The following is a 27,308-nucleotide window of genomic DNA, read 5'->3' on the forward strand; positions in this document are numbered from 1 at the left end:
TGACTGGCCTAAGTGGCTTTGGAAATAAGCACAGCAGCACCCAAATGATCTGATGATGGCTGCACGTTTCAGGCAGGCAGTGGCCAGGAAGAGCCCAGCTCCAGTGACAGACACACCTTTTATGAAAACCACCACCGTTCAACAGATGGGCTTATTTTTAATATCCTCCTGCAATCCCATAAAATTATTTCTGGTTTCCTGATGGAAGGCTTCCTGAATGTTCTGATCAGTGCCTTTGGGAGGATTACCAGGACCTGTGTGCTCAGCAGCCCCAGGAGAGCACACCCCTTTGACACTTTTTTAAGTTCAGGCTACGCCGCCGCACTGAACTCCCCAAATCAATTTTCCATTTGTCCTCCCTTTCCCTTAATAACACTCCCCGTATACTGTGCACATTTAATTTACTCCAGCAATTTCCCGTCCCACTTTCACATTTTTGACCATAAAAACCTGGGAAAAAGATAACTTATACTGACAACTCTGTCAGGGCATCATTTCTCTTAATGCATCACATTAGAGTCTTATTGAAGCATGAACAATGTGAAGCCTGGGCTCACCGTTGTCAGCCGCCAAGAATGTGGCCTCGTAGACATTATTCTTAATGTAGTCTGACTCTCGATCAAGGACAGCAGCAGTAGTGATCTGACCATTTGTGGCATTAATGTTCAGCCAGTTTGCAGGATCTGACAGCTTAGAGTATCTACAGAGAAAGGAAATAAATACATGGCAGTCTTTTCACTGACATATCCTTAATATTGCTTGAAATACTTTTTTTTTTTTTTGTCTGGACTCCTGACCTGTGATTCAAAGGACCTTTGGATAACTGGTTTTGTTGACAAACACAATGCTAATTGAGTATCCGGTTTTTGACCTTTACAATTATTCAATTTTTCAATTATTTTAGTTTTAAAGGTTCTTCTTTCCACTAAATGCCACTTACATGCCAGTTTCCTGCTGCTAGGAGAGGGCATTTCCTGAGGTCTCTGCAGCTGAGCATTAATGGGGTCTGCAGTGACCATAGCATTCATATTCCTGAACTGGAGGATGGATTCCTGCTCCCTCCTGCTCCTGACCTTGTTCTTCTGAAAACTTGTTTTTGAAGTCAAAGATATTCCTGTTTTCTGCCCACCACTAATAAACAACAGTTTGGGAATACCACACTGTCAGAATTACCTCCCAATTACTCAGTCAACTCACAGCTGTTTTCTGTTCATGTCCCATGCAACCAGCTGAGAACATGGGGGTTTTTTTGGGCAAGCTTTTCCTGTGTTCTCCAGATCAGTGTGTTCAGTTCATCCTTCTTACTTGCTTGTTTTCTTGCTTTTCTGTTTACCAGTTTTGTACTGTTTGAAGTGAGATGGACCATAACCATCCAACTGGAAGCTAATAAATGGCCAGACTATAAATTACTGAAATAAGCAAACAGAAGCTGAGCTTATTTCATGGGTAACTCAGACCTGCTGATAGTTTTATATAATTTGTCATTAGATATGCAGGTGAGAGCATTACTGGCTTCTGCTGAATATCCCTTTCCAGAACTGGGCTGTTTGAAGCAGAAACTCAAAGGGAAACTTGAGCTGAGTCAATCCATGTGAAGAGAAAAGCAACACACAGCTGCACAAACTCCTGCCAAAGGAAAGAATTACATTTCATGGAGCTAGACTCTTTGGGATGCTTTCATTTCAATATCACTGCTGTGAGGCTCCTGCCCTTTTCTCTGCTAAATGACCAGGGATCCAGTTTCAAAGCTGGCTTTGTGAATGTGTCTGTGGCTAATGAGGATAACCTGAGGTGTGACACTGCCCATGCCAAGCTGTGCATTACTGGAGATGCTCCTGCTTCCTCATCTTCTATTTGTAAAAACTCTGTTTCATCAAAGACAATTTAGAGACTGAAATCTGTATGCAAGGCTCTAGCAGCTGGATCAGCTCTGCAAAGTGCTTATCACGGATCTGTAGGTTTAGCCTTTTGGGTATCTTTTTTCCTAACTCACCAATGCCAACTGTGAAGTAAAAATGAAATATCTTTTTTACATCTCACAAAGACAGGACCCCAAAACCACCCCACTGCTTCTTGCAGAGCCTGGGCATTGGCTGTCCTGATGCAAAGGGAGAGAGATTGTACTGAGGTTTGGAAATGAGGTGCTGGTGGATGCACAAAATGCATGTCCTGGAAGCCCTAGAAAGAAACAACTCAAGTAACTGGCTTTCCTTTCTGCTAAGGAAACCTTAGCAGACCCTACGCATGCCCTGTGCAATGACAGGAACAGCAGGAGCTCGTTTGGATTACAGATCACCCCCCTCCAGGTTAGAGGGAGTACTCAATCACAAATGAGTTGTTCTCTCCTCTGAAAACCAGCCTTGGTACAGACATCAGGGAAATAAAGACCCTTCGAAGGCCAATATTTCAAAAAGAACATAAGAAAAATGGGCTTGTTAGTTAGGATGGTCTCTTTCCTCCAAAGTCACAGTCCCTGTCTAAAGACAACAAGATGAGGCAGTGAATAAACTACCATTTTCTAGACCCGACAGCTCTGTGCCAGGTGAAATATTTCAAACTCTTCCTGACACAAAATGTCACAACTGATCCAAGTTTAAGTGGCCTCAGCCATGGTCATGTTGTATACTCAGGTTTTGCCAAAAATACCACAGCTCTTACAGACTGGGAGCAAAAAAGAAAACAATTTCTGTAGATGTGAAAGTATCCAAGAGCAGGAAATGCATTTTCTGTCTGCACAGACGGAGCTGAAATAGTTGTGAAAGTGTCACAAGGACTCATCCTCACCTACACTTTTCTGCCAATTATTTCCTGCTGGGAAGGTGTGTGAGCTGGGGTCCTGGACCCTGGATTCAATCCTTGCTCTGCCCGGGAGGGACAAAACAGAGTGAGTGACACCCTCCTGGTCACAGCACGAATTAAAAGTGATCTTAAGCTACTTGGGTAGAAATTTGACTTTTACAAGGTTAAAATTTTGCCAGCTGAATCCCATTCATAGGGAAAGCAGCTAAGGGAGGTTATGTTAGGCAGGTGCTCTGAACAGAAAGGGAAGGTTGGAACAAATTGCACCTACTGGGAGCAGGCAAGGGGAGCACTGGTGAGATACAGACCAAGTGCCAATGGCCTGTGAATGGGTGTTTGACTGCTCAGGCAACACTGAACAATTTGACACTTTAAAAGCCTGCCCAGCAGCTGTTTGTAACCCCACCAGCCTCGCTGCGAACTAGACAGCTCCTCTTGCACTGTGCTTTTAAGCAAGGTTGAACCTAAATGTTCTGGAAGGCATGATTAAAAATCCCAGCCATTCCCTTTGAAAACCCAGGCCTAGCCCTTTCTATGCCTCAGTTCCCCCCCTTAAAACAAAAATAACAAAGATGCCTTTTTCTAAACCCCTGTGTTTATGAAGTGCATGAACCACACAGGTCAGAGCACCCTGGGTGAGGCACAGCCAAAGACTGGGTACGAAGCAGCCCTGACCTCTGTAACAGCACAGAAATCTGCTTCACTTCAAGGTGTGCTCTGCCCCACGGCAAGCCAGTAACACAGGACCCAGCTGTGTCTGCTCTCCTTGACCCAGCTGCTCAGAGCCTGCCTTACCTGGAGCAGGGGCTGTGAATTTACAGACTCACAGGACACCGTGCAAGCGCTCGACTGCAGGCGCCACTCCCTGCCACGATCTCACTCACGTCCCACCAGCCAGTTTGGAAATCAGCTTTCAGCTGCCTGGCTCCCCAGATTCATGCAGCTGAACCCCCCCCAGCTGCAGGGGAGCCCCCAGGCTGCCTGGTGTCCCACCTTACTGCCTGCTGCATGAAGCGATCGGGATCCACCGCCGAAAACGTGGTCAGCACCGTCCCTGTTGGCACCCCCTCCTCCAGCCTGATCAGCTTGTGGTTGGTTGGGAAATACGGAGCTTCGTTGACATCTGTGACTGAAATGGTGACTCCTGCTGTCGACTGGAAGGACATCTGGATGCCACTGGCCAGAGGAGCTTGGTTTGACACCATCACTGTCAGCATGAAAGCTCTGTTCATCTCGTAATCAACTGCCTAAAACAAGCAAACAAGCAAGTAGAGAACCAAGCAGAGAATAAATTCTACCTTCTGGCTGGAAGCTGCAAGACTAGAAGGCAGATGATATCAAAGTCATTGCCTCATCCTGCTTCCTCCTGAGCTCAGTTCTTTTGAAAGTGTAAATCCAGAGGAACTTCAATCCAGTGGAGGATTTGGCCTTCCAGTTTTTGGAGGGTCAAGTAGTTAAAAAAATTCCACAAAGGAAAAACTGCAAACAGCAGGGAGCATTTGCTCTGTGTTTTGTTCCAATGCTAAGTGGTTTCCAAAAGACAACTTGCCTGTGAGAATTGAGCATCAAACGAACAAACCCACCCAGGGCTGCTCTAATGCAACAGGTGGAGACTGTTCAGAGGGCTGGGACTGACACTTAGCAGTGCTATTAGCACTGAAACTGCTGACTGTGGAACCAGGACAGTCTCTGTGGACCCATGAGCCTGAAGGGCTCTTTATTTTCCCTCTTAAATGAGTTTATAAGCAAAGGTGGAGCTGCCAGGAACAATCCCTGGTCAGGCTAAGCAGGTCGTCCTTCCAGTGGGACCTCTCATCCTCCTGCAAGGCACCTCGTGGTCTCTGGAGGTTGCCCACAGCTCTTACAGCTGGGTTTTGCTGCTGGGAGGCCACAGATCTCTTCTCAACACACACATGAAGACAATGTTTCTGTCCCAGGAGCCAGATGGAGTGAAAAGCCTTTGCTGGCACGACTGACTGAGCCCAGTATAATAATAATTTCTAAACCATCCCACTAATTATTATGAGGGAAGTCGCTAATCATCTTCCAGGGAGGCTTGAGTTATGCAGGATCACACCTCTGCTTGTTAAAAACTGCTTTGCCGTGATTTATAAATTTAGAAGCATATCCATCCTCCCTAATACCTTCTCCAGCGCTGAGTCTGCAAAGCACTCAGGGTGTAAAACGCCACAGCTACACCGACTTGGACGGGGATTTACAGCAGCAGGAGCTGCCTGCCATGTCCTGTTTAAAACCCAGTATTGTCAGGAGGGAAATCAAATCATAGGAGCCTACACGAGAGAAACAAATTTCAGGGGCAAAAGGTAAAACAGCGGAATCTCTACTCGATTGAAGTGCAAATGTTCCCGATGCTAAATGGCTTCCTGACAGGCAGGGCCAACATTTAATAAATAAAAGGAAGCATAAAGATTCCCAGTACACCCACCCGTGCTGACTCACGGACTTGTGCTGCATTCAAAACCAATGCATGGTAAAAGTTCCCATTTAAACACTATTCAAGGCCTTGAAACAATTTGACTAATGCATTTCCTCAATTTCTTTTCACATCCCCTCTAATTTATATTCCTGCAGTTTTCTTTTTTTTTTTTCTTTTTTTTTTTTTTTTTTTCATGCTGCTCTGTTTGCTAGGCTGTCCACAGCCACTCTGCACCCAAGGGGGCTCAGAGGCAGCTGGGGGCTGAGCAGCTCCACGGGGAATGATGTGGGCAACTCCCTGCTGCTGATGCTCAGGACACACAGCTCTGCTAGGATGTGGCCTGATGTAAAGTACTGGGGTTTTCTCCACCAAAAAAATGTAGGGCTTCCCTCTCAGCTTCTTCCTCTTTCTTCTGGAAGCCACAAAACCTGGGCTGCAGAAAAATCGTGCAAGGAGCAGAGCTGGACCAGGATCAGGCACCCCAAAGGCTGTCTAGGAGGCATCAGTGTCACCAAATAGTGTCCACCACACTTCAGTCTGCAAGACAGAGCTTATATGCTCATCTCTTGTGTGTCCACTGAGTCCTATTTCACACAGTTTTGTAAAGAAGAAAAAAAAAGGAAGGTAAAATCAAGAGTCTGTGCTGTCCTGGCAGTTTGGGCTATTGAACCCCATGGGAGCCCCTTGCAGCCTGACACTGTCCAGCCCTAAGGCAGAACTTCTTTCACTCCTTAATAAGCAATTTATACCAGAACTGTTCACACCTCTGCTCCCTAAAACTGCTTCCCTCTGAGGATAATGGTGCACAGAGCACTCAGTGTTCCTCACACCACACTCACCCCTTCCACCTCCGTGCACCTCACTGGAAATGCTGTCCACTGGTCATCTGACATGGTTTTAGGGACACGGTGGACTTGGCATTGCTAGGTTAACAGCTGGACTTGATGATCCTAGAAGTATTTTCTAATCAAAATGATTCTTTGATTCTATGACAGCAGGATCCTGAAAAAGCCCACAGAGCTGCTACATTTGGGACAAGGACACATGGGACTCTTGCCTACTTTCCACTTTCATGTCCAAGAAGCACTTGACATGAAATTAAAAAGCAGCACTTTTGCAGGTACTCCTTGCTGGACGTTTGGTGCGTGATCTGGCTGTGAAACATTCCCTGGAGATGCTGCACATCCTCCTCCTTCACCAGCACCTCCAACCTGGGTGCAGCAGAGCAATGCTGAGGGCTTGCCACTTGTCCTCCTTTTCTTGGGGTACTTTTAGCTGAAGTGAACAAATTTGCCTGGTTTTACAGTTGAGGCAAATAATAACTGAAGCTTCAGCAGCATCTCCATTATAAATTCACAGCTCTGATCCATGCAGAGTTTATAATAACATTTTACTTAGCTGGCTGCCACAGGGCAGCCACTGCTGCTCTGGGAGATTGTCTTCAGTCTCTGTGGTGCCTCATCTGAGTGGGAAGCTTCTCTCTGCCCTTGATCAAGGCTTTCTTTGAAGATTAGGCTCTTGCACAGTTTTGGAAATGGTTTGGAAAGGCAAGAGCAGAAAAGGGAAGTGTTACACTTTTGGTGATCACACTGGAGATACAGATAGGGTTTTGCTGAGGGCAGCTTCAAAATGGCCCCCATGAGCATAATCTGAACTCCAAAGGGAAATCTGGCTTGGAAGGATTTCTGGCCCTCCATTTCAGGCCCCTGAAATGCTGGTGAAGTGGTGGGATTCTGCACAGAGTCCCTCTCCGTGTGCTGTTGCTGTCACTCCTTTGCTTGTGGCAGGAGTTATCTATGAGTGGCTTTGAAGAGCCACGTGAAAATCCAGCCATGTAGGGTCTGTAAATAAATGGTTCATTACCTGACTTTAATTTTTTACCTGTGTTTTCAACCCACATCAGTGATCAAACCAGAAAGAGACCGCTCCAACACACAGCAAAGAACAAGCTCTGACTGGCCACCCAGTCTGATGAGAATACATCCCCCAAATCTTTAAGCATATTCACTTATTAACAGAGAACAAAATATTTCAAAGAAGGTGGAATCCTAAGAGTCTTCCCTTCTTCACCATGAAAATTTAATCACAAGCAATTTCACTCATTCTCCTTGCTGAAAATACACCAAAAAGCCTCCCAGCCAGATAGGGGTAGGGAACCCTGGTGCCCAGGAGGATCAGGTGATGTGATGTAGTGAAGACATCCAATGTAATTTCAAGCTCTGAGCTCAGCTTGATGAGATGGGATTTTCATGTGGTTCTCTGCTTTGTGATCACTGTGGGTTACACAGCAGTGGAAAATCAACACCAGCATCAATGGTGTCTTGACAAATCTGCCCTGCTTTTTGCCTGCAAGTTGTGAATAAGGGATGGTTCATTATGCACAAGTCCTTGTGCAGCAGTGTTGATCATGCAAATCCCCTGTTGTTCACTTTGATGTGCCTTTAAACTACAGTCCTGACACTTTGCAAGATTAAGAGTAAGGGGTCCTCCCCTACTTGCAGTGAAAATGTTGGCATTTCGATTTCAGACTGGCTGCTGATGTCAGTGGAAGTTAAATTTTTGCACTTTTTTTCGATCAATGTTTTCTGTTTAAGCAGAAAATATACAGATTTGGATATGTGTATGCTTACACACATATATGCAACATATACATGTGTCTAAGCTTGAAGAGGTTTCATAGTAAGGCTGTCAACCATCATCACAGAGCAATAAAAAGTGATAAATAAGAGAACCCTGCTGAAATACCATCTGGCAGGTAGGATGATGTGTCCCTTGAAGTTTCAGCAGAGCAGCATCTGCAGACACACACACATAGCCCAGGGCTCAGGGAACAGGACAGGCTCACACGTTCCTGCCAGCGTGACCTCACTGGCATCTCACTGATACCATTTCTCCTAAGACACAAACTGTGCACATTAGGAATGATTGCAACTTGTTTAGCTAATAACAAGGAAGCAAGGCTCAACACAGCTATCCTTGAATCATGCTGCTCATTAAACTTAGTATTTCTACCTATGTTGTTAATTAAAACTTTTTGTCAGGGAAGGCCAGACTTATCAGAGGGTGCTGCCTTTATCCACCCCAGCAGGTATTAACCCTTCCCATGTGCAGTGCAGTGTGGGCTGTGCAGCTCCTGCACATCTCAACAGCCTATGTGAGATGTCTTTGCTGTTTTTTGTAGTCAGAGGGAGCATCCGGCATCTTATCTGGGAAGAGCTTCAGTGAATGCTGAAGGGATCCAGAGATGTCCTGGCTGTGTGTAATGACTGCAGAAACACTCACTGGCCTCACAACTGAAAGAGAAGCGAATGCTCCAATGAAGGTAAGAGTCACGTTCTTTGGAAACATGGAGACAAGGAAGGAAACACAATTTGGCACTTGCTGCAGGTATTTTGAGGCTTCTAGCTCTACCAGCACATGGAGAGAAGAAGGGATGGTGGATATTTCTGGTTTGATTTCTTGGGAGTCTTTAGACAAGATCTTCTGATGATCCAGCCTGGGGGGTGGCTTTGAGTGGAGCTGTCCCACACTGTGTGTTTATCACTTAATACCAGGAAAAGGAAAATCTCTCCAACAGTTTTGCTGCCAAACAACTCAGTTCAGCAGCAAAAATGTTGGAGAAATTTTCTTCCCTTTTGTTACCAGAAAATTCACTCCTCCTGAGATCTCTCCTACACACCCTGCTTTCATAGAGGATCACTTGACTGACCCAGGCAGTGGAACAGTGCCTTGATTCACAGCAAGCAGGGGCTTTTCTGGCTCAAGAAGGGCAGGGCTGCCCAGTCCAGGCTCTTTCCCTCTTGCAGAGCTCAAAGAGCCAAGGAGAAGCAGGAGGTGGAGGCCAGGCTCTGGTGCTGGGAATCCCTTCAGCATGTGAGACTCTTCGAAAGCTCATGGTGGGCTGGGCTGAGCTGGGAAACCCAGAACCAGTGCCACATGCTGGAGAGTATTCAGGACTCCTACACACAGAGAGATGGGAACAACAGATCCAAACACTCATATTTCCAGGCAGGGAAGGCACGGAACAACTGCAGGCTCCTGGCAATCCCTGCAGCTGTAAAGGTGACAAACAAGCGTGCTTTGGCTTCCTCTTCACTGGAACCCAGGACATTCCTCTGACTGTCCTGGATGACTCGAGACCCTGGCAAGGGGCTCAGAGACCTTGGCATGAAGTCAAAAACCCCTGTGCCTTTGATTTTAGCTCATGGAAAAAATTACCCACTTTGTGTGACGATTTACAAGTCACAAGAGTTTGAGCAGAAGGATAGTTAATTTGTCACAGGGTGAAAAAGGAGAATTTTTGGGTTTTAGAATGGTGATTCAAGGGGCAAGACGGAGGAGTCTGGGCATGTCCTGTCCTTTCTTCTCCTTCTTCTTGTCCTCCATCTTCTGCTCTGATGGTGGCACTTTTGGATTGGTTTTGAGTAGAGACAGACTGTCTAACATAGGTGATAGATACTGGAAAATTACTGTAAATAAAGTACACGTAGTTCTTAGTATAAAAAGTTAACACCACCCCAAGGGCAGGTAGTGTGCCACAACCCGACCTGCTGGACAGATCTCAGCTGGTCAGGGAAAAAATGTTACAGATAAGGAAAAATAAACAACCTTGAAAAGCAGAACCAACCAATCTCAACTTCTTCTTCGGTCGCGGGGCTGGGAGAAAAAAAGACTTTCTACTACCTCAGGGTCATCCCAACCTCAGAACCCCGACCCTCCCTCACCTTTACCACGGTGACCATGCCCTCGTTGGTGACGGGGTCTGTCCGGATGGTGAAGTGGCCCGAGGGGTCCCCGCTGATGATGCGGTAGATGGCGTTCCAGTTGGGAGAGTGGGGCTGGTCCCGGTCCATCACCGTCAGGTTTGCCACCACAACCTCCACTCTGTTCTCAGGCACTTCCCCTGAATACTGCAAAGGAAAGACAAGGGTGGTCATGCTGGGAGCTTTCTGTCCATCCTCACACCTCCCCTACCCTCTCCCCTCCATCACCATGCCCACTGGGAAGCCAGTCCTGTGAAGGGGACCATGGCGTTATTTGTAATGAGCAACACATTTCTTTTTCCATTCTGCTTTTCTGTTGAAACCCTGGTTACTGAGAATTTTAGACTTTCTGTGCTGACAAGCACTGACCCCCAAGAGAACACTGCCTTTCTACTGCTTGAGTAAGGTGATCTGTGAAAGAGGCGAATGGCTCATATATTCCCTGCTTTACTTCTGTATAAATGCCCTCTGGGATTCCAGTAGGTTGGATTTACAGAACAGCTTTCTGAGCTGCTTCCTTGATATCTGAAATCACATCTCGAGGCAGATCCACAGCTTGGTCCTCAGGTTTATTATGAGGAAAAGACAAGACTTCTCCTATTTTTTTCCTTTGAGTATTTCCCCAAAGCCTAACTTCACCTCTCAGCCCAAAGGAGAACAAACCTGCTATTGCACAGCCACTGCAGAAGATTCAGCAAGATTGCTCCAAGGATTCCAACAAAAAAAATTCTTGATATTCTTGCTCAATTACAGCAACTAGAGAGTTAATTGTCAACAGCATGGGAAAATGGCATACTGAAATGCCTGAATTTTTTAGGATGACTATCTCCATTTATCTCAAGGTATTTTGCTTCACTCGGATTTCAGTGATGGCATTTTATTGCTTTTTCAGTGATTTTACTTCATTTTATTTCTTTCTTGCCCCTGATTTTGTCTCATTATTTGAAGTGTTTCTTGTGATTTTGCCACAGCCTCTCCTGGTGCTTAATTTTCTCATTTAGCACTGATTTCCATGGAGCATGTCCCGTTAAGGCACATCCTGAGACATTAACTGCATTCTTTTCTGCTTTCCAGTCCCTGATTTATCTCATGGCTGATCAGGGATCCTGGCCTGTGAATACTTCCAGTGTTTGGGGCTCAAAAGCTGCCAGTAAGACACATTCCCAAATTTTCAACTGTCCTCATGTCTCAGCACTGCCTATTAGCAGCACTTGCAAATCAACACTCTGATTGACATATGGCAAATTAAACACTGGGGATACGCCGGGAGCGGCTGGCTCGGAGTCTGCAACTGAAATTCTGGCCCCAAACTGCAGGAGCAGAGCACTTCTAAAATCTGGCCTTTGGTGTGCACAAATGCCAGGTTGTGTAAATGATAATAAATCATTCCTTCGTTAGCACAAGAGTCCGTTTCCCCTCCTAACCCATCCCCATCCTTTGGCATCTCTCCGTTACGGATACTTGTATTCAGTATATATTGTTTCACCGCTGACAGTGAAAATATTCAATCTGCCTTATGCTAATATAAATTTAAATTTGCCCCTTAGTGGTATCCTGAATGGCATCTTGCCCTCTTTTCTGCTATGCACCTGTCCTAAACAAGTTTTCATTAGTGAATGCAGATGGCATCTCTTTCTAGCCATGCCGAGTGGTGGGGAAGAACAGTGGGAAGCTGCAGGATAATTCTTATTCCACTACATGCTACACATCTTCTTTTCTCTTTATTTCCCCTGATTTCACTTGTTCTTTACCCATTCTCTTGCCCAATTTGGAGTCTCTGCGGCACACAGCTTAAGCAAGGGAAATATATGGAAATTTATCAAAAGCCTCTTGAAAAATCCATTAGATTATGTCATATGTACACTCTACTATCAACCTTGTCTGAACTGAAGCAGATTAGTTAAACAGGATCATCTCTTCCTAAATCCACACTAGTTATTGCCCATTACATTAAATTAATGTTGTATGGCATGGCAGCAGTGACAAGCTGATGAGCCCCCAGTCTCTTTTAGGCTGCACTGCTGACAACAAGGTATCATACTGTAATTCCAAAGGAGTTAAACACTCCGTGAAACCATCTCAAATCTTCAACCCAAGACCACAGATTTCATCTGTCAATCCTAGGCTTATCCCCTGCAGAACCAAACAGAATGAAGTCATCAAGAACAAACCATCAGCTGCATGTAACCCATTTAAGAGGGCCAGTCCTGTGCGACCCCTGAACACCTTCAGTAGGTCACAGCCCAGGTGTTGCCAATGAGTTTGGGTTACATGGAAAAGCCCCACACAACAGATTTCACAGCAGCTCCTCTAGCAGCCATCACAACATCTCTTTTCAGCCCACAGTATTAGAGCTTACACATTTTAAAACACAAGGTTGTATTAAAAATTATAAATACACAAGCACATGCCAATGTAAAGCCCGGAGGAAGATCACAGCGGCTTATAAAGCTTCTCTACTGGGGTGAATAGCACAATGCTCAGCACATCCTAGGCAATCCAGGAGTTCATCCACTTGTTGTTGACCTCTGCTAGGTGAAGTTAGGAAATTATCAGTCCTAAGCAGAATTGACAGTGGATACTGCTTACTGTGCTTATAAAGCAAAGTATTATTCTGAAGAGAACAGAGCATCTTCACTGGAATCAAAGGAGCCATCCAAAGCTATTCAGGGTAAAAAGCAAATCTTGGAGAGATGTGCCATGGAGAAAAGAGTAATTTTCATCAGCTACAGATCAGCAGCTACTGGGAATTCAAACTGGAGTCTGCCTTTCCTCCCTCTCACACTCCCCCACTATCATTATTATAGGTAAATGCTGTAATGTGTATTGTCCACAATTGTCTTTACCTTTAATAAAATTAAGTAATGACATTAAATTACACCTGCTAAAGGAAGGATGGCAGCTCAAAGCTACCCACACTTCTTTAATGTCATTCCCTCCCTACCCTTGAGTAATTCAGTATAATGAACATCTTTCACTATGCTGCTTTCCAGCATTCCCTCTGCTCTAAGTTCTCTTTCATAAGATTACAATTGATTTTCAAATAAAGAGAAGCATATCTATTCAAACAAGGTAAAACAATGGGCAACAGAGGAGCTGCTGGAGTAAACACAAGATTGATAAAGCAGTGCTTGACCTATACCTGTAGCATTTACTCATATTCCCCTGTATTTCATTTAGCTTCACTTTCAATTGTTGCATTCGAAGTCCTTGATTTCCAGAAAAAATTTAAAGACCACTCACAAGGACTTCTCTGGCTGATTGTTACACACTTCCCTTCTCAGATAAGGATTCGTTCTGAAACTGGCATTTCCCTTTAAATTATGTGGGGTATTATTTTCTTCCCCTCCTATGAAGACCTGTGCTGGCAAAGCTCCTTCTCCCACTCCTCTTGAGCTGGCCCCTCTGAAGTTATGCCTTGCTGAAAAGGAAATAATTCATTCTGATTTTTGGGTGGGTACTAAAATTGGTTAATCTCAGAATTTGTCTTTTGTGTCATTTGGACCTGACAGCACATAAACACGCAGACAAATATCATTCCAGAGGAGAAAGGGATTGATGTGGAGGACAAATGATGAATTCACACCATGACTTGACTTTGTGCAATAAATCTGGAGTCTGGGCAGTGAAGCCATGCACAGCTGAGTAAAACCAATTAGCTGCTGCAGCCACTCCTAGGGAGGTGTGGGATTGAGACAGGTGAACACAAAGATAATTTTTCAGGCTTCCTTCTAAAGGGAATTCATTTTTTTCCAATGTTTTTACTTCTTTCCCTGGCTGGTTTTGCTAAAAAGCTGTGAAGGCAAAGACTTGTTCAGATGCATGTCTGCAGGAAAGATCTTTCTGTTGCCTCCAAGATTGGCTAATGATGGCACAACATTTGTTCCAGGCAGCAGTGGTTTATGAAGGCTGAATTGCCTGGACAAACAATGTTTCAGGACCTATAGCTATGGATTAACAGAAGAATAAGGCCATCTCAGTCCTCTTATTAGACTCTGAGCCCCTCCCCTGACAGATGTGACTGCTCCAAAGGGCTGAATCTTCTCTCTAGGTCCCTTAGGCTGGGAGGAACTGAAATGAGAGTGAGTGCATGTGGTGGTGGGGAGTCCCATCCCTCCCCAGTTCCTGCTGCCAGGCTGTCCCAGTATGAGACAAGGTGATGTGCAGCCAGGGATCCCAGCACTCAGGGGGCTCCACTGGCTGAATAAAACCACAGCTCCTCATGCTCCAGGGCATCCACACAACCCCATGCTGGCATCCCAGGCTAGGGTTTACCTTTTCTGCTAACAAAGATTCTTGAAAAGCACGAAAATTAATAAACAACTGTGGTCTGGTCGCAGCAATGTGTGTAAAATGGAAGGGGGGGCAGGGGAAGGAGAAAAATCTCCTAATAAATCATTAATTGTGATGTACCTGCCCAACAGCAGCACGGAAACAAGCAAATGCCATCCTAATTGATTGCTTCTTATTCCACCTTTATAGGCCTGCATTTTTTATTGTGTGGGTTGAATGAGCCCAGAGGTGTAAAAAACTTCTAGATTGTACTCTGCATATCTGCCAACTTGATATTTAGATCAATAATACTCTTTTTTCCCTCCGCTCTACTCCTACTACTGGCAATTTAGCTTTTCTTCCTAGCAGACTAATTGCTGTTTTCTTAAGCCTTACTATCAATTCTGTGACCTTTAATTTCCAATATTGTTTTCTGTGGGGATGGGTGTGCTGGGCTGTGAGTTATCCCAGCTCTCAGCTGCTGTGACAGTCGCACAGGGACTGCCAGGGTCTCCTTCCACTGTGTGCAAAGGAGACCATGGGCTTGCTGAAATCTCCACAAAACCCCTGAAAAGTCAGCCTTATTTTGAAAGCCAGGCTTTGAGGTGCTCATCTCTGGTTTTATTAAACTATTCACTCTGGTGAGGTCTCGAGTGACAACCACTGATGTTCTCACTCCTTTTTGAGGCTGCTCTGCATTCCACCAGCCAGCCAGCATACCCTCCATAAACCTCTGGGCTGTTGTTTTTCCAGGTTCATGGCCACAAAATCCCCTGCACTGCAGCATCCCTGCTTCAGCTTCACATCCACGTGGATCTACTCCAGAATCCATGCATGCATTCACAGCCAGCTGCCACGGTGCTGCCTTGCAAAGGAACTGCCTGGGCTGCAGGCATCACCTCGTGGTGGCCAGGCAGGAGTCAGCCTTGCCCAGCCCACTCAAGGAGCGCATGACAATGAGCTCACCAGCTTGGAAAAGATGCTTTGGAAGTTCTGCCCTCCTCCTCAGCACTTTGTGCCATGAAAGCAGCTCACCTGCCTGCAAAGGAGCCCCCTCAGCTCTGAGCATGGTGTGGGGCAGGCAAGGCTCACAGGAGTTTGTGCAGGAAGCTTCAGTGATGCTCAGCGTGGTCCCCATGTGCTGGTTTCTTTTTCTTTGGAAGAGTTTGAAAAACAACAGCAAGCCTTAAAGCTTGGCACTTCTGAAGCTGATCCCAGGCTGGAGCACAGACCACCTCTGTCGTGTTCCTGCCACAGGTGACAGCCACTGGCTCTACACTTTGTCTTTACCGGTGTCATTTTTTCAAAATCTCAAGTAATGACTAACTCTGGATCAACATACAAATTTTACTCTTTGAATATGAAGACAAAGCTGGAGCAGAGGAGAATAAAGCAATACCCTCACTTTCAGAAGCAGCAAAAGAAAACCCTCTTATTTCAGACTCTGGTGTGAGGAAGGAACATGTAGGTTTCACCTTGGTTCAAAGACTCTTTGAGTACTTGCCAGGAGTTCAGAGCACACAGTAGTAAAAGGATATTAAAAAAAAAAAAAAAGTAGTTTGCATATCTAACAAAGAGCACTAATTTTTTTTCATTATCAGATGTTACATTCTTTTGATAGTATGAAAAGATGCTGCAGAAATGATGACACAAGACACCATTCTGCTGCAAGATAACAATTTCCAAATAAATATATCTTAAGAAATGAGGTTTGAAGTTTGCATAGAAATTTAGATATTTTATAAAAATGCATTACAACACAAAGGAGCTTTTTACAATGTTCATATGAAAGGTTTAAAAAGATATTAAAATTATGTCCTTGGAAGGCATATAGCCTTGTCAAGAAAAAAAAAATCTACATTAACCCGTGTAGGAAAGTTGTACTTTATCTCTATTTCAAAGGCTATAAAGAACCACTTTAATCAACCTACTTGACTTTGGGGACTTGCACATCTCACTGAAACTCATGAAATCTGGTATAGTGTGGTTTCCAGAACACAAAAGCCTTTAATCCGTAAACTGACACTCTTGTACATTCAAATCCTGATACTATCTCCTTGTTAGGAACAAAAATTGTGAATTTATCCAAAATGGGATCTCATCTCCTCTAAATGATGTAGCCTTTGCAACAGTGACCTTTAACAATGGTTATACCCAACAATGAAAGATTTTATGCCAGGAACCAGTGGAAACAATATACATTAAAATTCTGATCTGATAGCACAGCCCTTTATTTTTCAGTTTTAGACAAGGATCCTTTGAACATTTCGTTTGCTCTCTTGTCTAACATATCTTTGTTTCTTGCCCACGGAATGAACAGCAGGAAAAGGTGGCTGATACTTTTCTGCAGACTATTTGATTGTCAGGTGTAATTAGTAATGTTCTCTTTAAAATAGAGACATAGATTTTAAAACAGCTGGAACTGCCTACAAAGCCTCATTCTTAAAAAAAAACCCCTTATATACATACATTTATATAACAGAACATTTTTGAACAGATACATCATGGCTCTACAGTGCTTGACAGCCCTATGCTTCCCTTCAGCTGCAGATCCAAAGGCTGAAGTGACTTGTCTGTCTCCTGAGGCAGCGGCAGAACGGGCTGGAGCCATGCCCTGTGCTGGGGCAGAATGCTGAGAAAATCATTAATTCATGTGTTACTTGAGAAATCCATTAGGTCAGCCTGGATTAGCCTATCTACCTCCCCAGTGCATTGCCACAGAGCCCTGTGATCCTCGCTGAGCTGCCAGGGTGGAAAGGCCCCAGGAAGGCTGGCAGGGAACTGGGATGAGCTGATCCCAGCACGGCTCTTCCCAGGCTCTGAGCTCCACTGGGGAGCCCAAACAGCTTTGTATGGGCTGGGCTGAAAGAGGCCAGAAGAAGCTCGCTCTGATTCCCAGCTGGGAAGCTCCACCACCTCAAATTAAACCACCATGGTTTAATGAGGCTCTCCAAGGCCAGGTCTGGGTTGGGAAGGAGAATTAGAGCATTTTGTGTATGACCAAAAGCAAAAAGAGGCACAAAATCTACAAGAAACCATGCAAATTTGAGGGAAATGCTAGAGATGAAAAAATGTCAGACAAGAAACATGAGTAGATATGTGATACCCTGACCTGGAATTGCCAAAGCAGAGCCCCCTGCCTCCCCCACCATGGCACAGGGGAGCTTTCCAATGTACTTTTACTCTCTAAAATAACCAGCTCCCTAAAAAGAGGATGCAATCAATTCATTTGTTGGCATGTCCCTTCTCCTGCAAACTGCAAAGCAGCAAAAACCACGCTGCTTTGAACAACATTCTGAAAACAAGATCTTCTTAATTTACATGTAAACCAGAGCAGCAAAAATTGAGTGAGAGAGCTCGGCTCCTAAGTGAGCAAAATGTACTCCACAGGTCTGGCTCTGTATCTCTTGGTGAAATGTGTCTAGGAGGGGATGTTTCAATTCAGGCACCTGTAATAAAGTTTCATAAAGAAGGGCCTTAAGCTGATAAATCTGGTTTAGGATTTTCTTATTAACTGCCCATTCCCCATAATGAGTTTTTAATTTAATTTTTTCAGATTTCAAGGCATATGAAAGCTGCTCATGTGCCTCTGGGATCTCAAGATGGGTATTTGGGAAGGGAAGAATTATGGGAGTACTGAAACTGAGTTTTACATATGCTATAATCCTGGTATTGAGATTTCTAACAAGTTTCCTGTGCAGCACAGCTCAGCCCATCTGCACACTGACTCCTGCTCAAACTTCCTCTGCACTGCAATTGGAATCTCTGTTATTCCCAGATTAGTCTCAGAATTAGCACACAAGGGGGGTTTTGAGTTTTTTTAATGAGTAGGTTGGAACTCCATCATCAGGCCCTGGAAGACCCTCTGGTCTGGCCAAAAAAAGGGGTCCTGACTGGACAGAGTCTTGTAGGAGAAAGCCACTGAAGCAGGTGTTTTATTCTGAAAATGTGGTTTATTCTGTGGTTTAAAGACAGGATTTTCTGCGCTGGTGCCACAATGGACATTTCTTTATATCCTTACTGATGCTTAAAATGTAATGTCAGCCAGCGGAGTGAGAACCTGCACTCACAGGAGATTTGTGCCAGGGTTCCTGCAAGAAAGGATGGAGTGCTTAAAATCTCAGAGTTACAGAATGCTTCATGTTGGAAGGGACGTGTACAGGTCACCTAGCCCAACTCTCTGCCACCTTCACCTTCTCTGGCATTCTAGAGAAATGCCTGCCTGTTTGCAGTAACTAGAGCACAGAAAAGACTACATTAAATCCTGTGTAATTAATCAGCCTTGCCATGAAAAAGAGGCTTCTTGCTGAAATTTTGTTTACAACATTTCCTGTGGAATGGAGCAGAGGAATGCAATGAGAAACACAGGAGGTTGGGTCAAAGAAAAAGTGGGTCGTAAATTCAGGGAAGAAAAGACTATTATTTCTCCTTTTTTATTTTTTAGCAATTAAAACCTATGCTGAAGAACTCTACCACACTCAAAAAAACTCTGTGAAACCTTTCAACCATTCTCTGATTTTCACTGGCTGTTCTCTGTGTTGTGACCCTTTCTTCTACAACTGGGAAGCTTTAAGACATCCTGGACAGTTAGAAAGATTTGATAAGAGAAAACTCACAGCACTCCAAAATCCTTTGCTAAATCTCCCTTTTTCTTCCCCCACAGCATGTCACTAAAGATTTCATAAGTGAAATGTACTTAATGAAGTTCCAGATATATATCCTCTTAAAATGACAGCCCTCAGAAGCAACTGTTTTTAAAGCAAAAGAATACTGAAGAATTAAAAACCTGCAGACCCAAGGAAGTTAGCCAACCCCAGGAGGGGATTTATTTCACTGCCCTCCAATAATGGAGTCACAGAATGTATTTAAATTTCTCAGCCTCACACCAGTGCCTGAGATGCTGAGGACTTTAGAGATAAAGAAGTAATCCAGCACAAATGGGTGTCTGCCTGGACATCTGGCAGACATGGACATGCCAGGCCTGTGTGGATATCCAGCCTATCCATGATGGTGCTGGGTGTCTACATGCAGACAGCTGAATGAGGCTCTCCAGGGGCAGGTCTGGGTTGAGGAGGAGAATTAGAATATTTTGTATATGACCAAAAGCAGAAAGAGGCACAAAATCCACAAGAAACCATTCAAATTTGAGGGAAATGCTACAGGTGGAAAAATGCCAGACAAGAAATGTGGGTAGATATGTGATACGGAAGCATCAATGTCTCATTTCTCCTTGAAACTGCAGCCTGACTGACACACCAGAGATGATGGGAAGAGTGTCTGATCCCCACACACGGATCTGGTGGTGCAGCCCAGGGCAACTTCCATGGCAGCACAGCCCAGAGTAACAAGGGCATTTCCCTCTGATAATTCCTCTGATTCCAGGGATTCTGCCAGTGACACGTGGCCCTGTCACACCTCCCTGCACACAGGGAGAAAACACCTGCCTGGAACCTCATTCTCACTGGGCAATTCCATGGAAAGCACGGGGTAGGGATGTGGTCTGGGGCTTCTCCCTCTAGGTCCTGCACAGACTGGACAGGGGAGGAGAGGGAGGAGAGAAATCCCTGCTAAATGAGACACTGAACCAGGAGACAGCTCTGCCAGATGCTCAAATGAGAGGGCTCATGACAAATGGGGACGGTGAGCGATGGCTGATGGGCGCTGCCGTGGGTTGTCTGTGCTTTGATAATATTATATGGTATTTAATATTAATTAAAATTTTAAATTATATTATTAATATAATTATCTTATAGTATTAACTACTAACCCAGCTGCAGTATTAATACTAACCCAGCTGCAGAAACCAGCAGGCTAGAGAGCCAAATGCCAAATCAACTGATGTGCCACACCCGTGCAGTGCCAGGTGTCTCCGTGGTGCTGAGGATGGATGTGCCACTCTCCCTGTGAGTGACAGCTGCTCAAGCACTGCACAGGCACAAGGCTCCAGGTGCAACACATGCAGGAATGCCCAGCACATGGAATCTGTGCTGCTCCTCCTGCCTCTGCCTCCCGTGAGGTGCTGCAGCTCCAGCTGACTGAGATTACACTCTCCAGCATGGAGAGCGGGTTGTATTATTCCTGATTTTACACCAAGTATTACATGTGTCCAATCTGAGAGAGACCAATAGAGTATTTTTTAATATCCCCATCCCCCCCATTTTTTTTTTCATGACAGAAAATTGAAATTTGTAATGGAACTATCGTTCCTGGTTTTTTTTTAATCACTGGTCTTTGGCAATTTTAAACTCTGAGGTCTGAAAAATTCATTACCACTAACTTCCATCAAGGGTGTTCCTGAAACCAAAATTACTTAATCAACTCAATTTAGCTTCTTGTGTAGACCTAATTCAGAAAAACTTTATCTTCTTGAATTGTTATTGCAATTAATTTCCCCCCCCTTTTTTTTTTTCTGCAGCAGATGACATTTCAGTAATTAGATATTCTATAAAAATGACTTATTCATTCAGAAGAGCTTCACTTTTATATTTGATTAATCACATTACCACTGAGGTCTGGGTTTTGTCTCCAAGGAAAGTTTAATGACCTCATTTTAATCCTTCTTTTAACCACCAGGCAGGTATCAATGAGAAGAAATAAAATTATCTTCTTTTTTCTTTTTCTCTGCTTTATTTCACAATCTTGAGATTACATTTGATGTTTTTTCCGTGTGACTGACCCATTTAGAAGGAAGAATCTAGCTGATTCCAATTAGGTTCAGGGCAGAATCAGGCTAAACAGAGCCTTGAACTGTGCCTCAATAACTAATGCTCAGTGTAATGGAGAGGAACCAGAACTGCTTTACCACGTGGCAGCCAGTTTAAAGCTCTGTACATGATTAATTTAGTGATAATTTGAAAATGAATGTACTGAAAGGAAATACACAAAACAAAAGGCACTGTAAATTTAGGTTTTGATTAATGGGGTACATTAGGAAGAGACTTCCATCAAGGAGATGACGCTTTTTTTTTAAATCAATGCATATATACCCACACAATATAATGGAATAATTCATATAAACCACAATTTATCTGTGAGTAGAGACTTGGATATGATTGATGACTGTTTCCCTGGCATCAGCATCTATCTATGCTTTGGATCCAGCAATATGCACATCTATATTTGGTATTTATACATATACATCTCTGTATCTCTATCTGTTTTGCAGTCTCAAAGGTATCTCATCCTTTCTGTCATGTGTTACACTGGTGTAAACGCTTAACAGACACCACAGAAGAGGCTGATGCTTATTTCATTAAGACATGAGGAATTATTGTTTTCTCATAAAGTGAGAAATAGCTTTCATTTTAGATGAAAGAGGTGATAAAATAAAGAACAAAAGTTGAGCATCCACAAGAGAGAAGGAAGTGTTTCTTGTGTTCCCTAGCACAGCACTGAAAGGGCCTCCAGGCACTCAGAGATGCTGTGCCTGGGAAAGCCCCAGAGTTCCCAGGGAATCTGCACTTGGAGCTGGGGATCACCCTCATCTCTCCAGAATGGAACTGGGTGGGCACCTCACCTCCTCAGCTCCCCTGGACAGGCTTTGCACTGGGGTAGGGATCCACCCCCAAAGGCCAGTTTGACTCCAAAGGCAGATCAAGATGTAAATAATTTCCTAGTCATGGTTAACCTGTGTTTCTACAGCTGCAAAGCCCTGGAATAATTATTGTGCTGAGTTCAGCACGAGGCTGTAACAGGATGGGAAGAATGAATATTGTTTCTCCTTGTGCTCTGTTTGTTACCTTTACCTCCCAACCTAACATTCTTAATCTAAATTCATTGTTCATGGCAAAGGTTGTCACCAGGACATGCAACGAGAGGCAGAAAGTCCATTTCAATTTATAAGCACTGGGGTCTTATTTAGGAAAACTAGACTGATTTGTGGTTTTTAAGACTTCACTGACTGTATATTTAATGGAAATGCACACAGAATTAGGTAGATGCTCATATACCCAAATGCTACTGGGCATATCTGATTCACTTGAATATAATAATTTATTTCAGTTAGAGGTTGACAGCTCTGTAACAGCCCAGGCTTTGCTGGGTAGTTTGGCTCAGCCTCGTTTTCACTGGAAAATTGCAAGTGAACACAGACATCGGGGAATTTCCATGAAAGCATAATTGATTTTTAACAATAAAGCCTGTCTGCAGGACTGCACAGAACTCAGGGTTTGTCTTCAGCTGTAAAACAGCACAGTCCTGCACATTCCCTCACCACAGCACTGGTCCTTCCCCTTGCCAGCTCTGATCTGTGCCACCTACTTGAATTCTGCCTCGTGTGACAACTGCCTCTAAATTATGCCACAGGCAGAGTTCTGATGATTTAAAAACGCTGTATGATCCGGGCTAATCTACATCCAAATGTCACTGCTGACTTTCTGAATGGCACAGGTGTAGTGACAGGGACAGTGAGACCTCAATGGACAGCTACATATGCAGCTTTAGTCTGTACACAGTGCTCAAGATTTAAGCCCTTAATCTTTTCCAGGGTCTAGGAACAGGGAGGAGGCAGGTGGACACGTGCCAAGGTCCTGGGAGAGAGCAAGCTACCCACTTTCACTAGTTTTTCTTGGATCAGCCTGTTAAGATTTCTTTTTAGGAAGCCCTCGAAGGCATCCTGGTCCAATTTTCTGTCTGTAGGAAATCCCAGTGACATCCCACTCCTGCTGGGCTCTCCCTCCACAGTGTAAGATGAATTTGTAAAACATGAGCATGCATGTAAAAGGGATTTCTCATAACACTCCCATGTTCCAAATGCTTCTGGGGACATCTGCCTATAAATGTGTTTAGGAAACCCCAAGGCAGCCCAATGTGGATGCCAATTTTGGTTTCCTACGACCATTAAATATTTCTCAAAGCAGACCTATTTGCATCTTTGCATCCCAGTCACTTGGAAGTCACAATCTTTCAGCCTGAAGGAAGAGCTGAGGTTTTCCCTGCTACTTTTCTATTTTGAAACTCACTGTTGAAAATGGAGCTCAGCAGGATCTGACTGAGGGGGCCGGAGCCCAGGCAAAGCATTCACCCCACTTGCAAGAAAGTCACATTTTTACAGTTCACATCAGCTATTTCTGTGCACTGCTGCTCTTGCATAGGTTGATGCACAGCTATATTCTCTCCTCAAACAAACAATGAATGTGAGAACAAACACATTCAGAACAGGGAATACAATTTTAGGTTATGCTTGTTTGCTTTGTTTCCACAATTTTGGCAAGTTCACAGAGCAGGAGACTAAGTGAGAGTTACACCATGGCTGTGAAAAAGGAAACACTAATGCCCTTGTTCAAGGCACTGAAACTGGATTACTATATCCAAATTGGGTCAGAAGAATGCAAACTGAGCAGAGCATGGAGCACAGCAGGGTTAGCAAGACAACCACAGAAGGAAAGCTGTAAAGCAGAAGAGGTTGGAGGATCTTGACTTGTTTTGCTTCATGGAATGAAGTACACTAGTAAATCACAGGGGAGAGAAAACATGAAGGAAACATCAGAATGGGAGAAGGAAGAACTATTTCTGGTGAAGGCAATGTCAGCAGGGCAGAGATGCTCCGAGAGCATCTTCACTCTCCAATTCCAAAGCACTTCTCAGAATGGGCTCATCAACATCTCCCACAGCACTCGAGGAACCAGAACACCTGCACAGAGAAAGGTCAGGCACTTTTGGCAGTGTGGTGCCAAAACCAAGAAGCTCTTTTATCATGGGTCTCTCTCTGTGTTCTTTTGTTCAGGAAGCACCGAGGTCTCCCCTGCAGATTCCAGCACTGCCTGATCCAGCCCAGCACGAGCCAGGCTCACTCAGCCTCACTGCAGCAGCCAGGGGTGAGCCTGCTCTGACAATATTAATTAAATAGGCCAGGTAGAAACTGGCAAGAACTGCTTTTCCCAATGTGCTTGCAACGAGGACTTGCTCCTTTGCACTGATTAGCCAAATCCATGCTGTAACCCGATTAACCCTACCCAAAACCACCTCCCTCCTGCCTAACACAGCCTCCCTGAACTCAGGTTACTCCACACCAGCAACTCTGCTTTGAGTTCAGCCAGTCTTTGACCAGGCAAAGGCCAGCACTGTGAGCTGGGAAGCACCCACCCATCCCCAACAGTCCAGTCCTAAACCTTTGGAGCTCTTCCTAACTCAGGGATTAGCCAGTGAGGCAGGGAAGGGGATGCTGTCCTAGAGCTGCCTCTTCATAACAGACTCCACTGGATTCAGCTTTGGAAGAGGAGATTCTCAAAGCAGTGACAAAGGGCAAATTTTAAAGTAGCTTAAAATAAGACCTCCTAAGGCTCAGGAGCTTAAAGAACTTGAATAGCCCAGTTTCTTTTTTCCTTTTCTTTCCCTCCAATTATTTTTTTTTAAGAGGCTGATTGCCAGGCAGGTTTACCCAAGAATTCACAAACTCAAGTAATCATGAGCACTGTAGCCCTCTGAAATAATATTTTCCTTACATGGGCTACTATAAAAACAAGTTCTGCACAGTAGGCAAATTTAAAATAACTTTTAATTAACATTTCAGACACAGAAGTCTGATCATGCAAATTCATCTGCGTCTCCTCTCTGTGCCTGATTGTTCCTGATTGAATATGATAAAAATAGACTTTGTATGAGTCAAGTGTAGGCATGGATTTCTTTCACTTCTCCTCCCCTCTGATTATGCATCTTCTTAGATAAAGTGGAAATCCTTGAATGGCTATTAACAGTATCATGGGTCAGACTGGAAAGGGCATCCTGCCTGAGAGGAGTTAAAGATTTCACTGGAATTAAAGGTGCTCCTCCTGTGAGCAACAAAGATGCTTCAATCTTACATAAACCTCACCTGAGACTATCCAGCATTGTTCTGTCTCAGCTGACTTTTAATCTCTGAAATACCAACTCTGATTTCACTGCACCCCCTGTATCTGAGGTGAGCATCTGATCAGAGGCTACGGATCCATATTAATATGGAAAACCCACAACTCATTTGCACACAGGAGATAAATATTTGAAGGGAGACTGAGGAATTTCTCCATAATTAAGACATGTCAGAGGACATGACCCTGTTATAAGTAACAAGGACTATGGATAATGGAGGGCACAGTGATACCTTCATCTTACAACAGTAAGAGAGCCAATAAAAATGCCTACAAAGCCTTTGTAACACAGTCCAGTTAAAATGTCAATATTTTACAGCAGCTGGTGACTTGGCAGGTACAAAAGCCATCAAAAAATCCACAGAAATGAATGAGTCACAGAAAACTTGAGCATGGGGGGTTAAAACACCTTTTTCTATGGCATCTGACCCAGAGCCTGTGGGCATGGGCTGGTTGGGCACTTTGAGGAGTCAGTGCTACCTCTCCTCTTTGGCAGAGGCAAGAGTTGCCTCCCTTCATTTATCTTTGCAAGCAACAATGTCACACGAAGAACACAACACTGTGGACAGGCTGAAGTCCCTTAGATAGCCAGAAGAGCACTCCCTGGGACACAATCCTGCATTAAACCATTAAAAATGCCCCAAACAGCTGCCTGTGATGTTTACACCGTTTCAGGGCATGCTTCACTCTTGTGGTGTCTCTCTCAGGAGACACTTCCCCACTGCTGGCTGCTCTCTGATGCTTCTCAGCACAGGCACAGGTAGCATTGCAGATCAAGAAAATATTCACTATCACAAAAAAGAGCTGGACAGGACCAGAGGAGGCACCTGGTCCTTGCTGTGCTCAGTGCCTTGCAGCTTGGTGCAGGTAATTCTCATGACTGTCAGGACTGGCCACGCTGATGGAGACTGCCCTTAGAGGTAACAGCAGACTTGAGTTCCAAATTGTTTCATCCAGAGACTCTGATTTCCTTCCTCCCACATAATTTCAGAACCCCTTGTTTGAGAAGGTGGGGCTCCTTCTTCCCCTGCCTTTCAGGTGGTGGACCAAAGGATGTGAAACCCACTGACATCAGTTTTCATGGAAGCACCCAGGAATTCTGGAGTTTTACTTCACAAAATCTTCATTTTGTACCTTTAAGGATCATCTCTGAAATTTTATTGCTCTTTTACCACTTCTCATCCAGCACTACACTTTGATGCCAGCCCATCTGGTATTTTGGATGTCCATTCACCAACACACCTCTGCTGGATGTGCCATTTTGGCCATTCTGGCACTGCTGTGCCTGTGTCTGAACTTGCTCATGGTCCGTGCACGCAGCCTCTTCCCCCTGCCCTGTGCTTGGCTGCAGACGTGCCCTGACTCTCTTGACCATCACAGTGGATGCTTTCCTCTCTCCCACCCTGTTGTTAAATTTTACACAGCAGCATTAATTCCTGCTGCTGAATACATGAGCTGTGACACCAGCGTGGTGCAGTGTCCTCCTGAGCTACATTCCCATCCAGAAAAGATTAAGTCTGAAACCACCCTGGCTGAATGACAGGTAATTTGAGAGCGCTATAGGGTGTGCCTCTGTATCTATCTGGGATGAATACAGCTCCTGAGTTCCTCTCATCTGGCTGCTTGCCAAGAGCAAGCCACGCTTTCAGCTATTCAGTCTATTTTTGTTTTTACAGCAGCATCTCACTACAACTATTTAAAATAAAAATATACAATATCACTCCAAACAGTCCGCAGACTTAAAAGAGACCATGGGCTTTCTCACTCTCTGAGGAGCTATAGATTTCCTGGAAAGTGATTTTTGCTATTTTTTTTAGAGGTGTTAAAATGCAGATCAGACTATTTGAGGACAGCGAGGAGATTCAGCTCAGGCTTAAAGAAACTCATCAGCCTGATGCTGTTCCCTCTGCCAGTAAGAGAAAAAACATATTATACTTTCATACTCACAAGAAATTCAACCTGGCTATACCCGGGAGTATATAAAAGATATTTGTTTCCATAGAATCAGAAAGTATTATTGTAAAACACCCTTGCTTTTCAACTCTTTATAGAGAAGTCCCATGTGCCACAATGTAAAGCCCTTTGGCCCTTGCAAAACTCTTTCTTCAGTGATTGAAATTAGAGAAATAATGGTACACATCAACTCTGCTTAGAGGAAGAGTAGCATTTTCTAATCCATTTAACACAATTCTG

At 44.3% G+C, this 27,308-nt stretch overlaps 1 protein-coding gene across 1 annotated transcript in view; it reads right to left on the reverse strand.

Annotated features, from left to right (window-relative positions):
- Positions 1–27,308, reverse strand: part of CDH4 (cadherin 4) — a 415,345-nt gene that overhangs the window by 13,999 nt on the left and 374,038 nt on the right. Inside the window, exons 9-11 of the mRNA XM_041478439.1 lie at positions 9,961–10,146; positions 3,793–4,046; positions 558–700 (exon numbers count right to left, since the gene is read on the reverse strand). Of these exons, the coding sequence (XP_041334373.1) occupies positions 558–700; positions 3,793–4,046; positions 9,961–10,146 (583 nt within the window). The remainder of the gene's footprint in view (positions 1–557; positions 701–3,792; positions 4,047–9,960; positions 10,147–27,308) is intronic.

This window comes from Pyrgilauda ruficollis, unplaced genomic scaffold, assembly GCF_017590135.1.
Source record: "Pyrgilauda ruficollis isolate IOZ18807 unplaced genomic scaffold, ASM1759013v1 scaffold45, whole genome shotgun sequence".
Classification (NCBI taxonomy): domain Eukaryota; kingdom Metazoa; phylum Chordata; class Aves; order Passeriformes; family Passeridae; genus Pyrgilauda; species Pyrgilauda ruficollis.